Consider the following 16,744-nt stretch of genomic DNA (forward strand, 5'->3'; position numbering starts at 1 on the left):
TTTTAGGTGCTATGTGCATTTTAGCCAGGAGAGAGAAATATTTCTGGTCATGTGATGGCAAAGGCACTGCAAGGTCACTCAGAAAGAGTGACAGGACCAGATGAACCTGTTGGACATGCCAAACATTGTCTGCAGGTCACAGGATGAATTCTCAACTGAGAATACTGTATAATAATTTTCCTCAGGCAACTTACTTGAACGAAAATCCATGAGAATTATGAAGTTAAACTGGAAAGTTAAACTTATGTTAAATAATGCTTTTATACCACAGCTGCTTTTCCATACAGGGTCTCAGTTGGTCTTGTACAACATAATTCAACAGCAAAATCAGTCTGGACAAGGCACAGGACTTCAGCACAGGCCCATTAGTCTCAGTTTTCAGAGTTTATATTCACATGCTGAAAGGTACCTTGAGTACTTACACTGTTCTGTAGACATACCCCAAAACAATTCCTACTTCCTAATTTTCTAAAACTGAAGTTCTAGAGCAAACAATCACTATGAATTTGCTATTCAAAATGAATTACAAAATCTGAGCACAACTAAATCAAACTATTGTATGTATATACAGCTTATGCTCTAAAAAAAGAACAAGAAAAACTCACTTAAGAACACAGGTTAATTATAAAATAAAAATTGGTTTTATTTTAATAAAAAAGGAAACTAATAGGGTAAATTAATTATTCTCCCAATTAAGTTCTTCAGGAGTAATATACTTCCTTTCAGAATAATTAATGTACAGAGAGAAAGTGGGTTAGACTATTTCACCCTGCAAGAATATAACTGGAACACAAGAACCACTTAAGGAAGGAGAGAATCAAGCTTGATACCGCTGGAATGTTCTTCAGGCTGGGCATTTGATGTGAGCAATTGTTCACCAGTAAATAGCACAAAATCACTTAGAGATCCATTCTCCTCTGCAATATATTTCAGGAAATAGAACTCTTGGTAGTTACACCTGCCGAGCTATAAGATGTTCTGCCAATAAATAGAGTTGACATTTGAGGATGCTACATTTCAGCCAGAACAACATGCTTTGCAACCCAGAAGTCCTCTGCCAAATAGAATCTATCATATTTCCCTGCCCTTTAAAATTTTGATTATGGTGATTTTTTTTTTTTGACCTCCATAAATATTGAAAATGTTGTTCTGCTGGTTTTAGCAAACCAATCAGAATGAACAGAGTAAAATAAGAATAAAAAAAAAACTGCTATGAAGCACAAGTATGGAAAAGATGTTCCTTCTAGCTTAAAGAAAACTATGTTACCACTGTTGTGCAAACAACCTCAGTGAAACATACTACAGCATTTGCTCAGTTTTGAGTTAAACTTTACAAATTCTACTAGCAAACCAAAAGTTAAAATCTTCACTTGATTAAGATCATGAATTGCTGCTCACTACTTATCAAAACAGCTTGAGTTACTAGACCGCCTTTCACAGTGGGCCCTCTTCAGGATCAGATTAAGCTCATTCCTATTCTTCTTCCATCGACCAAATAATCATTCTCTTGCAACATTACAGAAATCAGCTCAAATTAGAAATCTCTGGACCTGACTGAAGAACAAGGGCTTATTTTGAAACTTGTTGAAGAAAAAAATGTATGAAATTTCAAGTACTCCAATAGACTGAAATTATGAGCTGAAGCAAGAGGAATCATCTTTACATGCTTTAAATTAACCTTCTCAGAAGTGCCTTTACTGGAACAGTGCCATTAAAATTCAAATTAACTCTAACTTTTGTGTGAACAGAAAGTCTGAACTTAATATTAGTAATTTACAACAGATATCTTGTAAATCTTTCACAGCACTCAACTTGAGGGTAGCATTAAAAGCATATTTCTAAGCAGTTTGAAGCTTAATCCACAAGGAGATTGCTTATCTACAAAGCCACCTGCATGCTGTAATTTAAAGTATTATGCTGAGAAAAGAGTATGTAGACTATTTTAAGTGGCTTTTTCCCCCTACTGTTTACAAAAAACATTTTTGAAGTATCCATAACACAACTTCCCTACCCTCAACTAGTGAATCACCATCTGCTAATCTAAGGAAGAAAAAAGAAAAAAAAAAAAAAAGAAAAAATAATATCATTCCCCAGGTATTAGCCTATATAACAGTAATTTAACTCTTGCCTTCCATGTAGCTCTTTTCATTTTTATCATTGTTTCTCATTCCCATTATCCATTTTCTCCTTCTGTCCGTCCTTAAGAAAAGCCTCCTTCTCCATCCCAGCTGCCAGTTTCTGAATTGTTAATACAGCCAGAAAACAGCAGAATGGGGACTGGCTACTTTTGCAGGAAACTGCACAAGCAGCAGTTAAACTTTCAATCACACAGCTCTAACCAACACAAATGACAAAGTGGGTGAGCCAGGTGACAGGAAATTCCCTGGGAGAACACCACAGGTTCAAAGACATTTAATTTCAAGTGTCTGAACACAGCAGCTGAGTTGCTGTAATTTATTTTGTAAGGACTCAAGCTGCCAAATGTGTTTAACACATTTTACCTTACTGTTGGGAGTGGTCAAGAACACACAGCCAGTTCTGATCATCTGCAGGTAATCATTAAGTCATTATAACTGTCCTTCTTTGATTTAAGGCTTCTATTGAAAATTTCAAGTAAAAAATTATTGAAAGCCACTACAGAAATGCTGATATTCCTAAAAGAATTTCGTTAAAGGAACACCTGATTGCCCCTCTCATCTATGTAAATTGCCAGCCCGAGTGCTTGGCAGCTGCACAACCTCATATTGGGTTCTCTGTGTGTGCTGTGCATGTGCCACCACAAAGCTTCCTCTGACATGTGCCCACAAGATGTCAAGGGCAGCCTGTCAGCCACAGCACATCCTGCTGCACCCCTGCATGGACACTGACAGCATCCAGCTCTCAATGAAACACTGCCAAAAGGCTGGCCCCTCATAGGATAAATTTCCTTACAAGTCTAACATGAAATACTGGTCTTGCTGTGTTCACTGGGAATTTTACAGCTAACTTGAAGGCAGCCAAAATTTCATTGTCATTTTTAAATATCCCATGCAGAGGACATAGGCACATTAAAATAAAATCTAAAAAAAAAAATGTAAAAAGCTTTAGATTGAATATTGCCCAAAACTGGGCACCACTGGCAATGGAACCAGTCCTATGCCAGCATAGAAAGCTGTGGCACACCTGCATCCTGAGCACCATACACAACTGACTCTCCACTTCTGAAGATAACAGCAGAGCAAGGGGAGGCACAGAGTAGGGTGAGTAACTTAGCTACCTCTGAGAAAGCAGCTGCTTTACAGAGAGACATGAGAAAGGCTGGGACTCTTCAATTTAAAGAGATGGCTGAGGGGCATATATCTGAAGCCTGCAAATCTGTAAAGGCAGCAGATGAAAAGAATGCAGACCAGGTTTTCCACAAATCCTACAATACTAGGCATCAGGAAGACCTGGTGAAATTATCAGATCAGCTTAAAACCAATGAAGGACAACATTGCTTTGCACAGAGCACAATGAACATCTAGAATTTGCTGGCACGAAGCTGTGGACTCAGAGAGGACCAGCACATTCAGGAAGGGACTTAACAAATTCACAGACACCAAATTATTAGCACACTCTCCAGCATCCCTAGTGTAACAATTGTGGGATATTAGGGAAAAAAGTGGCAAAAACCAGTCATCTGGCTAGAATTAAATTCCTAAATTGCATTTCCCTGTGAATGCAGACATATTACTTACTTAGATGGTCCACTGGTTGCTCAACATTTAAGTTCTTAGGCATATTGTTATGAAGCAACAGCAAAAACCTTACTGGGAATTATGAGCAAATTTCGCCTGGCTATGCAGGTCAACAGAGACTGCAGCTTTTTAAGTCAAGGCTGCTGTTTATGTTTGCAGAGAAAATTCAGTGGATCATTTCACACTGATACATATAAGAGGCAGATAAATAATCACAGGTATTAGAGACACATTAACTTAAGAATTTCTGCTACAGTTTTGGCCTATTTCAGTGTAACTAACATGCAGAAACTGAAGCATGGCTTGCAAAGCTTATTTTGGTAAGCAACAACAATGTAGGACCAAACAATGCTAGTCTCCCTAGATTACATCAATTTCCAGCTTGAAATTTTGAATTGTTCCAGTGCTGTTTTTCTGGCTTACCTTCACTGCACTGAAGCAGAAGGCATAGAGGACAATCAGAACAACAAAGCTTCGGGAAATGCTGTACAATGCAGACACGAACCCAGCAGCAGCTGAAACAGAGACATGTGGTAAGTGGGAAGAAAGAGGAATTTTTATTTCTGACCCAAAGTAAGACGACAGTGTAGATGCATCTCAGTCTTCCCAGCTACTTAAGCTATAATGAAAAACAACAAAAAAAAAACCCCACACCAACAAAAAATCTCGATGCTTCATCTCTCAAGGGCCTTCTCGAATCTCTGACTGAAATAACACAAAAAATTTATCACACATCAAGTTTCTCATCAATATGCCTTTCTGTGGAAAATGCAAACTTTTTTTCTAGATGTTAACAGAAAAAGAAAGTAAAAGGTTTTCTTTTTTAATAAATATAGTAAAGATTCACATCACATATGGCAGGAAAGAGCTCTTTGATATCAACCATAATTTGCAACCTATAGTTTTAAAAACTTGCATGCAATTTTTCAAAAGCAAAAAGAAATCCAATCAAGTGGGCCTTATAAGTATTCACCTCACTGTAAGATGAATAGTATTAGCTGTTTGAACTTTAAAATGCACTGTGCTATGTAACATGCAATAATATATTCTAGTTTTAGGTTGTAAGCCCAGAAAGATGGCAGATGGCTACTTACCAGAACCACCAAAAAGCAACATATCTATTTGTTCCAAAAGATATATGCAGAAGGTATTGATCTGAGGGAAAAGTCCAAGAAGAGAAATTGCAGGAAAGCAATATAAAAACACTAAGGAAAAAAAAAAAAAGTATTTTAGAACACAGCCACACATCCAATGTATGGAAAATAAAGAATGACAGCAGAATAAGAAATTGTTGCAATAAATTCTGAAGATTATTCAAGGGAGCAGACCTTAACATTACCAGCAATGATTACACTTTCCTCCTCATGTATTCAAAATAAATAATGCCATTTTACACATAAGAAACTAAAACTCAGAGTTAACCTTAAGATTGACTTTGGATAAAAACAGTGGCAGAAAAAATAGCATTGCATAGCCTCCTTACTCTTTCTCAAATACTTTCAAGCTTATATTTGTTCCTTTCAAAGTAAAGAAATTCTAATTAGCAGACTTTGGAACTTCTTCCTTGAATCTGAGATAGTTCAAGAACAGCTACAACAATTCAATATAAACAACAACAACAAAAAAATTAATGGCTAAGATCTGAAATATCTTGGCTATCACAATATCCTTCCTCTCCCAGAAATCAAGAGCAGACACTTATAGCAGCCCCTAAAAATGGGAGAAACCTATAGTGAAGCTTCCCCCAGTATTCCACCTGCTTCCAGCAGAATGGACTTTAACCTCACAGTAGTGAAAGAACATTAAAAACAGGAAAGAAACTCAGGGCTAAGATCCAGTCTTACAGCTTTACATACTCTCTTTCTGAACAGAAATGCTTATTTTAATGCTACTTTTAATGGCAAGGAAAAGCAGGAGCCATAATTCAGGTAATCATGCTGTTAGTCTTAAATCCTGTTTACTTCCAGCCGTCCTCCTCCCCATTAATTCACTCTCAGCTCCACCACAGAAAATGCTAAGCAAGACTGTCTAGCAAAGCATCTAAACACACACTTGACCCAAGTGTAAACGTTTAAGGAGACACACACATAATCACATTCATCAACATTTCTCATATTGTTAATCATATTCTTACTGCTTCATTGTACTAGTACCACAATGCTCTGCATGGCAGAGAGTGTGGCAGCCACTCTTCCTTGTAAACAAGCATGTCTTTGTTACTTTAGATCCTAGGAAGACTGCAGTTTCCTCCTATGCATTCTCATAAAAAGCAAATTAAACAAATCACTAGTATGACTTATTCCCCATTCCCCAGTCAGATTTTTGAGAAGAGAACAAAAGGATTTGTGTTTTTTGCTGAATGCTAATTTCACATCTGCCAGCTCATCTTACTAAGGCATCTTGCACCAAAAGGAAACAACACACCAAGTCTGATCTGACAGCTTTTATCTTCACCATATTATACACTGCTGCTACCTAATACTGTAAATCTTGCTGAAAAAGCCCAACACAGGAGAGAAAAAGACATGTTCAAGTGCTAAACACAGACAGCACTCACTTAAGTATACTTGGATTCACAATGCACCTTCAGCACTACTTTCCACTACTGGCACAAATCATCCATATGTAAGAAAATGAGGAAATGCTCTCTTCTCAGTGTTTTACATAAAAATGCCAATATTAAATTCTTCTATTACTCTGCACATTTTTAGATATTCTTCCAAGTCATGCCAAGCCAAGCAAGGACCACTCTTGAAGACAGGCAATAGCACAAAAGAAAACTGCTCAGCAGGCCATGGGGACCCAAAAACACACTGCTGAAAATGTTTTAACTATCCCCAAAACACATTGCTGAAACTCTCAGGAGATATTGTTCCTTGGGCAAAGGACTTGCAGAACTGCCAGAACTCATCTTATACTACAGACTTACAGGCCAAATGATTGCCTCTGCTGTAGCAACTTCAGAGAAAGTGGAATAAGAGCAATGGAAGGAAGGATGAGATTAAAGAGTTGACAGTACACCAAGATATATAGAGACAAATGTAAACAAGGAGGGAAAAGTTAGTTGACCATAGAACTGTCCTCACCTCACCCACTCTCTATTAATACCTCGAACAACCCTAGCAACTTCTTTAGCTAAGGCAGCTTAGTTTATTTCATCTTGCACCAAGGAGCACACAGGACAGGAAAATAAACAGTTGTCACCTACAAAAAGATTGCACTTAGAAGCAGCACCTTTTGGGAGCAGAACTCTTTTGGGAAGCAGACAATAAGACTAACTGATTAATCCTTCAGAATTGCATTATGAATTCCAGAAAGAATTTCTTTAAACATCACACATTTTCATTGAGACCCACAACCCCTTTAAAAGCTGGACCCTAAGAGATCATTGTGCAAGCTGCTGCATTTAACACTGCAGTTTTCCTCTAAACAAGTACATCTCACATAATGAGAATGAGGGAAATAATGAGTGAGAGAGAAACACAAATTATGACTTTGGAAAATATGTGTCTTTTGAGCAATGTAGAACAGCAACATCACATTGCAAACATTTTAGACATTTAGGAAAAAAAGATTATTAAAAAAAGTATATATCTGAGTAGTAAAACATGCTTCTTTCACAAGGAAAATAAAAGGCATTATTTCAGTGAGAAATAGTCTTTTTTTTCTCTCATTTTTGAATATGGGAGAGCACAACATCCACAGGCTTTCTTCCCTTGACAGAAGTTCAGCCACGGTTAAAAGGAGCAGGCAGAGGACTCACTATCAAAAAAATTTGCCACCTCCTAATTCTTAAGTCTTCACACAAACTGTCTGTGAAACTGTTTCATTTACCTGTTGAATGTTTAAATGGTTTCATCACAAGAACTATCATATATAAAATGCACAACTACTTTTGTCACTAACCACACCTGTAGGTCCCAGTGACTGAGGTTGGTTGTCTGTGCCCTTCCCTTGCACTTCATATGTTAATCTAGCAAAAATGTTAACTGAAATAAGGAATTCAAGATGAAAACCATAGTCAGAATTAAAGTAATGAACCTCCAACTAATAGAAATTTAAATCAATAGCAGAATCATCACCAATTTAAAATAAAACAGAATCAGATCATAAGCAGATTGAAAAAAAATGAACATGTTAAAAACCATGTTTCATAAGTAATTAGGTTACACATCTAACAAATCTGCAATTATTTCTTTTATGACCTTGCTTCAAGACTTTTATCAGAGTATGATATGCAGCATCACACTAGCTCTATGATTTACATGGCTTTTGCTTTCTACCATAATAAGCACCTGAAATAAAAGACTTTTCCTTTCCTTAGTACTTAAAACACAGAGTCAAAAGTTCTTTGATTTCCAAACATAACAACTCCAAATACCACAATAAATTCTGATTAAAATATAAACTAAATAGTCACCTTACGATGACAGAACAATAAAAAGATATAAAAAATACCTAGCAAATAGGCAGAACTACAAGACAGCAGTAAGACTTTATTGGTATTTGCAGTCACCAACTTCCCTCATTATTTTATAGCCCAAACAAAACACTTCTATACCTTCATTACCTAAGAGAATCTACACTAAAAGCGCAGCAAGACGCCACAGGATGCCAGACTGCCATGGCTTACAGAGGTTACTGCACTGTGAACAATTGCAAGGATTCACAGCAGCCAGAAGTTAGGGCTCCCATAGAGACAAAGCAAGGAATAGCCAAAGCACAGCACCAAACATCACTTGAGTCAAGACACCATGGCAAAACAAGAACAGGGACAAGCAAAGGGAAAGGGTTTCTTCTCTCTTTCTCATTTAACACATGCCAGCTGGGGAGATGAGCCTGTATTTCCTCTCTCCCCCACCCCCTCCTGCTTCAAGAACATGCTCTGCCATCTCTTTTGAGACCAGCCAAAATTAACACATTTATAACCACATTTTGTTTTCTTATGCTGGTTGCTATAGTTTTTCATTTATCTCTATCCCAAGTGTCATCTAGAATTCTTGTTGAATTATTTATCAGCATTTTTACTGCTCACCTTTGACAGACACAGAAAATAAGATGTAAGGAGAAACTTAAATGAGACCAAAGGAAAGTAATGAAAGAAGCTAATTAAAATAAGTGAGATGCATGCAGCTCTTCACATTCCCCTGTTTCTGGTGAGAAGAACTGGGAGCCATAGTACCCTTGTTAAGGACCAGGAAGCCTTGCTAAAAATAGTATGCCTTTCAGGCAGTAAGTCTGACCTGAGTATGGCAAAAAGCAAGTACAACAGTCACAGGTGAACTAAGACCTCAAAGGTTACACACTATATCACAAAAATGGTTTTCTTCTGCTACAGTACGGTCTCCTGGTTCTAAATTCACAAACCACCAGGCCATCTTTGGTACACTACAACACAGCTTTCTGGGAAATTTTCACAACTTTTACAGTAAACCTCACATTCCCTACTTTGTCCCTTAACAGTGTTGCAATATTCATGGGAGTGCAGTCCAGCACTTGTATCTGTGGCTCAGCTGGTGTAACATCACAGTTATAGACTGTGAGTGTGGTGTGCAACAGGAACAAGTGTCCTGACAGAATGTCAGCTGTGGCCACTCCAAATCAGTGCCAAGGGATCACCACACCTGTCTTGGGGCAATATCTGAATGTCCTCAGCAACCTCAGAACATGATTCTAGAAGGAAACAGGTTGAAAGAGCTACTGCAGAGTGGCTGCTCCACACTAACTGGTCATATGGACAGTATGATTAAACTAAACCAAGATAAAGCACTTGGTGATCAGAAGATTGATGTCCATCCGAGGAACTGGCATGGATTAGCTTCCAGGCATTAAATTTAAAACTCAAGTTATTCTGCAGTAACTGCTCCACACAGACAAGCCATTACACAGATGAACAGCATTTCACAGATAATGATTTTTCCTAATAACATCAGTGACTTTTAGTTTTCTATGGAGACATTTCTATGAGCCTCATTTCATTAAGAACTCCTTTTACATGAGGGAAGGTTGCCAGCTGCCCCTGCCTCATCTTAAGTCATTCCAAATGTTTCTATCAATTTGATTTCAGGTTGTGCCTCATAACTTGCATTTGATTGTCAGCATGGGAAAACAAAGACTCACACTTAATTCCTTTTTGCAGTCCTAGGAAAAACATTGACTCACCTATTACATGGTCTCTGGCTGACTGGAGAGACCTAGGTGAGAAGAGCTTCAGGCCATACATTGTATAAACAGGAGGATTTGTGTCTTTAGATCCAGCATCTAGCAGCAAAATAAGGCCACACAATATACAAAAATATACAGGTCTGCTGTAGATTATGATTTTATTGTGTCCCTGGAAGAAAAACCAAAAAGTTAGACTTTTATATTCATTCTTCTACTGCATGCACTGCATTAACTTGGAGAGAGGGTCAGGAGTCAGACAAAATATTTTAATGACTTATACATAATAATTAGTAATAAAAATGTGACAAAGTATTTCATCTTCTTCCAGAGGAGACTTTCAAAAGACACAATGAGCAGTTAAGACTGACTCCAGCAACCATTTATGCTTTTGAAAAACTTACCCTTCTGGACCTTTCAAAACTTACTAATTCCAGTAGTTGCCATTTTTTGTGGAGAAAGAAACCTCAATCTGTCTGCATCTTTCATCTCAGTAGAAAAATAATTTTTCTCAGTATTTCTTTTATTTCAATGAACATCTGCTTCAGGTGGTTTGACTTTTCTTTTTTTTTACTTTATGAAATTTAAAATTAATTTAATTTTTAATTGACTCCTGGGAATAAAAACTATAATAGAGCATATGCCTGGTACAGTGTGAGGCATGGGGATGGATTTTCCTTCATGAATTTAATTTTTTTGTTTCTTTGAACCACTTGACAGTAAATCAGCATGCCTTCTGAAAGGGGTGACACTCATCAGCAGTTTCTGGTCTGCTTCTTATGAAGCACTTTGAAATTATGATCCAAAGGAAGTAGGATCTGGAAGGAACCTCGTCTGATGTCTTTCATACAAATCTCTCACACAATTGATTCCCACTAATCCTACAAAACACTTTTGTGGGGCTGCAGGCCAGGGAACCCAACAGACACTTAAGAAGAACCTTAATAGCTCTCCTGGTAGCAAGTTTAAGGGTAACTAAGACATTGTAAACATGATGAGTCAAAAGTTTCCTAGAGTGTGAAAAGCCAGAATCAAAGTGACAAGAATCCAAGTTTGCCTCGCTTAAAGCTGCCGTGCAACTGTTCTTATTTGAAAAATGCAATTTAAGTGAGTATAATAAAAGATCATGTCTTTTTTTGAGTCTACTTACTGACTTGAAACTGTGGCTGAGTTTGTTTGGCTGCCAGCCAAGCTTGCATGTTAGATTGCTATTAACTGATCTGTACTCTCTTTTGAGATCAATCAGTTAACAAGGTGGCAGATTACAGGGAACTGGTGGGTTTACATCACGCCTCACATCCATAGAATATGAATCAAGTCAGGGACATAAATCCTTGCTCTTTAATCAATTTCAATTTTACTACTTCTTTTTTTTTTTTTTTTAATAGGACACATGGCCACATTCTCCATGGAGAATTACAAAGATAATGATACAACTTTAAAAATGAAAAATAATTTAAGCTATTACTTTCTGGCCTTTTTTAAACTTCAGTTCATTTATGTAAAATATGAGCTGTGCCTTAGGAAAAGAGACCAATAAATATGCACCTAAACAATTGCTTTATGTTTTATATGCTGACATTCACTCTAGGCTGTTTTATGGTGATTACACTCTGTTACATTCTCATCTTACCTCTTGACCTATGGAAGCCAGTTTTATCTTTGCACAGTGATTATTTGAAGGCAGCTGGGTAAGACAGAGTTGATGACTACAAGCCCAGAGGTTTAACTCCACACACCTTGCAGTCACATGCAGAACACTGACATACTCAATTAGGATTACAGTGCATATTTAACTCTTACTTCTAAAGAAGTCTGTGGTGCTTTGGGTGAAGAGCTGGCTGAAGGGTGGGCAGAGCTCAAAGAGCTGCACTGAAAGGGGCCACATCTGGCAGGACCCATCAGCAGTGAAGTTCTTCAGGGCTGAGTTCTTGCACCATTTAGCAAGTTTGCCAAAGATACCAACCCCAGAGGTGCTGCTGACTCTGTTGAGGGTCAGGCAGCTTTGCAGAGGGAACTAGAGAGACTGGAATGCTGGGCAGTGATTAATGAGATTCAATGCTAGGTCCTGCTCCTAGGATGAAGTAATGCTGGGCACAAGTGTAAATTGTGAGATGAGTGGCTGGTAAGCAGCCCTGCAGAAAGGGGCCTGGGGGTGCTGCTCACCAGCAGGTTCAATGTGAGTCCACTGTGAGTGCCACCAGCCAAGAGGGAAAAGTGCATCTGGAGTGCATCAAACACAGCCACATGAGCTGGTCAAGAGGTGATTATCGTGCTGTACTCAGCACTGGTACTGCCCCACCTTGAGTGCTGTGTGTTTTGGGCCTCACTCTTTAAAAAGGATGTGAAGGTCCCTGAAGGCATCCAGAGGAGGGCAACAAAGCTGGTGAAATCGTTGGAAGGAATGTCCTGTAAGGAGCAGTTAAGGATTTTGGGCTTGTGAAGTTTGGAGAGGACAAGGCTGAGGGGCAACTTCATTGCTCCCTACAGGTTCCTGAGGAGGGGAAGTGAAGAAGGTGGTGCTGGCTCCTGTCCCATCCAGTGACAGGGTATGTGGGAATGGCATGGGAAAGCTGCATCAGGCAGGAGTATTCCTTGTGAAAAGGTGTCAAACACAGAAACAGGCTTCCTAGAGAGGTGGTTGATGCCCCAAGCCTGTCAGTGTTTAGAGGAAGCATTTGGACAATGCTCTTAACAACTTGTTCTGACTTTTGGTCAGCCCTGAAGTGGTCAGGCAGTGCTACTGGATGATCATTGTAGGTCACTTCTATCTTAGTTAGAATAGAACAGACTAATACAATCACTCTTACCATGCTAACTATAGTAATGCCACTTATGATTAAGGAAGCAGATTCCAGAGGCTTTCTGAAAGCTGCAAAATGTGAACAAATACTACCTTCCCTGTTTTTCAGGTGGTGGTGGTGGGTAATGAGACAGAATCTTGAAATCTTTCTAGAACCTTATCAACAGAAGCAAAGCAATGCAGCAGCAATGCACTCAGAAGGGCAGTGTCTGCACAGCTCCTGCACTACTTGGGCTGTGCTCAAGCTGAATGAGCTTCCTAGAGCACAGCAAACACTCCAGTCCCCACATCTGGGGAACATGCGACACAACAGAAGAAAGAGGAACTGCCGCAAGTATTAACGTGGTATTTCACTGTCATTTACATGCTTCATGTGAGGAGCACTATTTGGGACAGGACTGATTTGAGGGCAACAGTGGACACCTTCTGGGACAGAGAAGATCACTTCCCAAAAGTCACAGCCAGGGAATAGACATGAAAATTTTTTAAGGTTTTAGAAAGAAACAAACAGAAAAATAGGAGCAAAGCCCTCCTGTACCTGCCCCTGACAGACAAAGCTAGGCAGCCCTTCACCAAAATGGGCAGCACAACTTGTTTAACAAGCTCTTTTAGATATTAAGGGTTCATTTTGTTTTACTAAGCAAGCTCACCAGATTTTGACATGCAAAACTGATTTAATCTTGGTGAAATGATTCCACTCTGCATTCTTGTTTAGAAAAAATTAAATAATGAAGCAGAATTCCATTTATATTTTACATTTCATTTGTTAAACAATCTTTTTTTTTCCTTCACTGATAAAAATGTCAGTGAAAGCTTTTCCCTTCCCACAGTCTGCTAAAAAAAGTCACTTTTTTCATGTCCATGTTTCTCATTAATATGTTTCAGATACACATTCACATCTTACCAACACAGCAGTGATGCATCTCATATTTCTAAAACAATATTGAAGACTTTCAACAAGGAGTATTTTCACAAACACTTCAATTTACTACAACAGTAGTTTTGACTGCAAAGCATTTTAATAGAAAAATTTTAGAAATATCTAATGGATTTTTTTTGTTTGTGGGTGCACACATGTAAAAGAAGACAGAAGGCTTTTTTATATAAAGAAATGTGCATGTGCTCAGTTCTACAGAAAAGCTTACAGGGAAAAATTACAAATACTTCATAAGTGCCTTATGGGATTTAGGAAACTGCCTGTGGTAGCTACACAGCTGAGTTAGCTATCTGCTTTGGGACATAACAGGACTGAGACAATGAATATATGTAACAAGATTTAGGGAATCTCTTAAGAGCATGATTGCAATCTTTCAAGCTCAAATACCTTTGTAAGCCCGAGCTTGATGCTGAGCTTTGCAGGTGTCTTATGAGGTGCTTAGAGACAAGCTCTCCTGATCCTTCTATAGAGCCATTTACTAAATGTAAAACCTTGCCTAAGGTTTTTCTAAAATCTTTCAGTGCACATGACAAGGATCTCTTGGATCTCTGAATTTTAATACCCTGCAGTCACCAGCAGGTTGCTTGTATCAGGTGACTAACAGCAAAATATAACACACTTTGGAATGGACTTGATTTTCTTCTTTCCACCACTCCAGTGAGGAGGCTGCTCCCAAATTTCACCATCCCAGAACCACATACCCCTGTGTAAACAGCACTTAAAGGTCACCAGCTCCCAGTGGACCAGAACTGGAAAGCCTAAAACTCCCATCTTGTAGCAGCCACCAGTACTAAACCTGCAGCAACAATAAAAGCTCTTTCCTCAACAGCAGCAAGTGAATACACTCAGGGGGAGTTTGGAACAAAAGCTTATGGCATCTAGGCATTGTGTTTTCTGAACTCACTGGATGCTATTTTAAAGCAGTCTTTCAAAATGCTACAGGCTAACAGAAACAAACTCTGCACATGATATAGGGAAGAAGTTTGGAACCTCCTTGGCAGCCGTGGATAACATAAGGCATAGTGGCTACTCATGGATCCATGAACAGAACTTAATTCACTGTGCAGATCTGAGGCTCATAATGGTTTGTTTCAAACTCAAAAAAATCTCATCTGCATTTTCATTCATGGGTGTGATATTGATCATTCTTCAATCACTCTGCTGTTCTCTATCCTTACATTAACATCAAGAGACATTATTGTCTTCAAATTTAATGCAGTCACATGAATTATGAAACAGTACATGGTATTTCTTCTTGCCTACTCATTCTCCTGTTTCTGAGGTGCTTAGTAGCTCAAGCAAGCCTTTACAAATACCTGTTGTGTTAAAAAGTTATAATGTAGAAATTGCTAATCTTCTATTTTAGCATGACAACACCTCTACCTTTAAAACTCTTAGTGGAAAAGCTTTCTAAATTTTATTTCTATTGTAGTTTGTATAGTGCACAAAAAGTTTGCCAGAGAGTATCCCTAATAAAGTTTTAGGAAAGAAAAGGAATATGGGAATACACCTATTGTTACTTTGTTCCATTGCTGCATGACTTACACAATACAATACAGAAAATAACACTTGTAATAGTACTGTGAGAACCTGAAATTCAGACCTGGATTCTGCACCAAAAAAAAAGTTCTGTTTAAACACTACCTTATGTTTAACACTATAAAAACATATGGGCTGGAGAGGTTCATAATGAAGTTTTGACTAAACTGTTTGCCACCCACTTTAAACAAATGCACACACTACTAATGTCTGATTAAGTGCAAACTACTTGATTACAGTTCACATTATTATATCTAGACAGATGCCAGTTGGGCTGACAAATTATATTATTTTACTCACAACATCCCCCAACTTTTCACTGAGATTGGACTATTTCTCTAATGTATTGAAAATATTACCCTACAATGGGTAAGTTGCTGTTTTTAACCTTTCTCTACTTTTTATGCAGACAGGTATTTCCTATGAATGCATTATAACCAAAACCACCATAACTTCACCCCTAAACAGTTGCCATGAAAGAGAAACTGAGAATCCTCTGAAATCCAGCTAGTGAAGTGTGCAGTATACATATAGAAAAAAAATCAATTTCAAGTTCAGCCTGTACTTCTAGCCTCTAAACTGACAAAAATAATTGCACCCTGCCAAAGGGAACTGATCCAACAGACCTGAAGTTTTCAACATGTCATTTTTGAAACTTGAGGGAAGAGAGGACATCCTCAAAAATATTCCAAGAGCTAAATAAGAAACAGAAGCAACTAGCACCCAGTGTAAAAGAAAGGAAAAGGCATTATGGCCACTGAAATGTCTTCCAAGATCCACAAATCAAAAATGCTAAGACACCATGATAGGTGGAGTGATAAAGTTGAAGTTGTAGGAGGATGCCTCTAGAACAGTCCTATAGTAAGGAAAGACTTGTGTAAAGAACTGGTTCTCTGCAAGGTGGTTGGCACCATCAGAGTTCAATTTCTTAGACATATCCAATAAAAAAACCCATAGCAATCAGCAAGGGTCCTTACATCCTGCATTCACCCAAAGATTCAGCGAATTCTTCAGGACACAAGCACAGAAACTGTGACCATATTGTAACAGGGAAAACACCTGTGTCATTCAATGATCTAATAATACTTTTAATAAATAATTTTTCAGTAGCAGATTTAAAAAATAAAAAGATCAATCCCCAGTCTCAAAGAAAAAAAAATACAAAAAAAAAATCCCAACTGAGCAACAACTGAGCTGCTAGTCTGGAACTTTTCTGCTCTTTTCTGCCTGTTTCTAAAGGAAAGCAAAGAAAAGGTTTGTGTGATGTCACAGGATCCAACATCAGTAAGATAGTCCAGATGAATATTCACTGCACATATTAACTTAAAGAAAAAGCACTTTTCTAATAGCAGTGATGAATTCAAATAGCTTAAAAATAATTAAACTTAGTACAAAGTCTTGAAATCACAGATGTATTTTTCTTTTTCATAAATCAGCTAGAACAGCAAACAGCTAATACCTGTGTTTCACTGAACAGCCAGCTGTTTCACAGTACACAAGAGATAATAGAGGAGAAAGACTTGTTTTACTGAATGAGACTTACATGTATGGGCGAAGCAGGATCAGGCTGAACACTCTAAAACAAAA

At 38.1% G+C, this 16,744-nt stretch overlaps 1 protein-coding gene across 2 annotated transcripts in view; it reads right to left on the minus strand.

Moving 5' to 3' along the window:
• PCNX2 (pecanex 2) overlaps positions 1 to 16,744 on the minus strand; it is a 151,166-nt gene that overhangs the window by 94,689 nt on the left and 39,733 nt on the right. For both annotated transcript variants that reach the window (XM_071431933.1, XM_071431942.1), the window contains 4 exons: positions 16,701 to 16,733; positions 9,879 to 10,050; positions 4,811 to 4,921; positions 4,140 to 4,231 (listed from right to left, as the gene is read on the minus strand). In XM_071431933.1, the coding sequence (XP_071288034.1) occupies positions 4,140 to 4,231; positions 4,811 to 4,921; positions 9,879 to 10,050; positions 16,701 to 16,733 (408 nt within the window). The remainder of the gene's footprint in view (positions 1 to 4,139; positions 4,232 to 4,810; positions 4,922 to 9,878; positions 10,051 to 16,700; positions 16,734 to 16,744) is intronic.

This window comes from Agelaius tricolor, unplaced genomic scaffold (assembly GCF_023055355.1).
Source record: "Agelaius tricolor isolate 1412-34295 unplaced genomic scaffold, bAgeTri1.0.p SCAF_1, whole genome shotgun sequence".
Lineage (NCBI taxonomy): Eukaryota > Metazoa > Chordata > Aves > Passeriformes > Icteridae > Agelaius > Agelaius tricolor.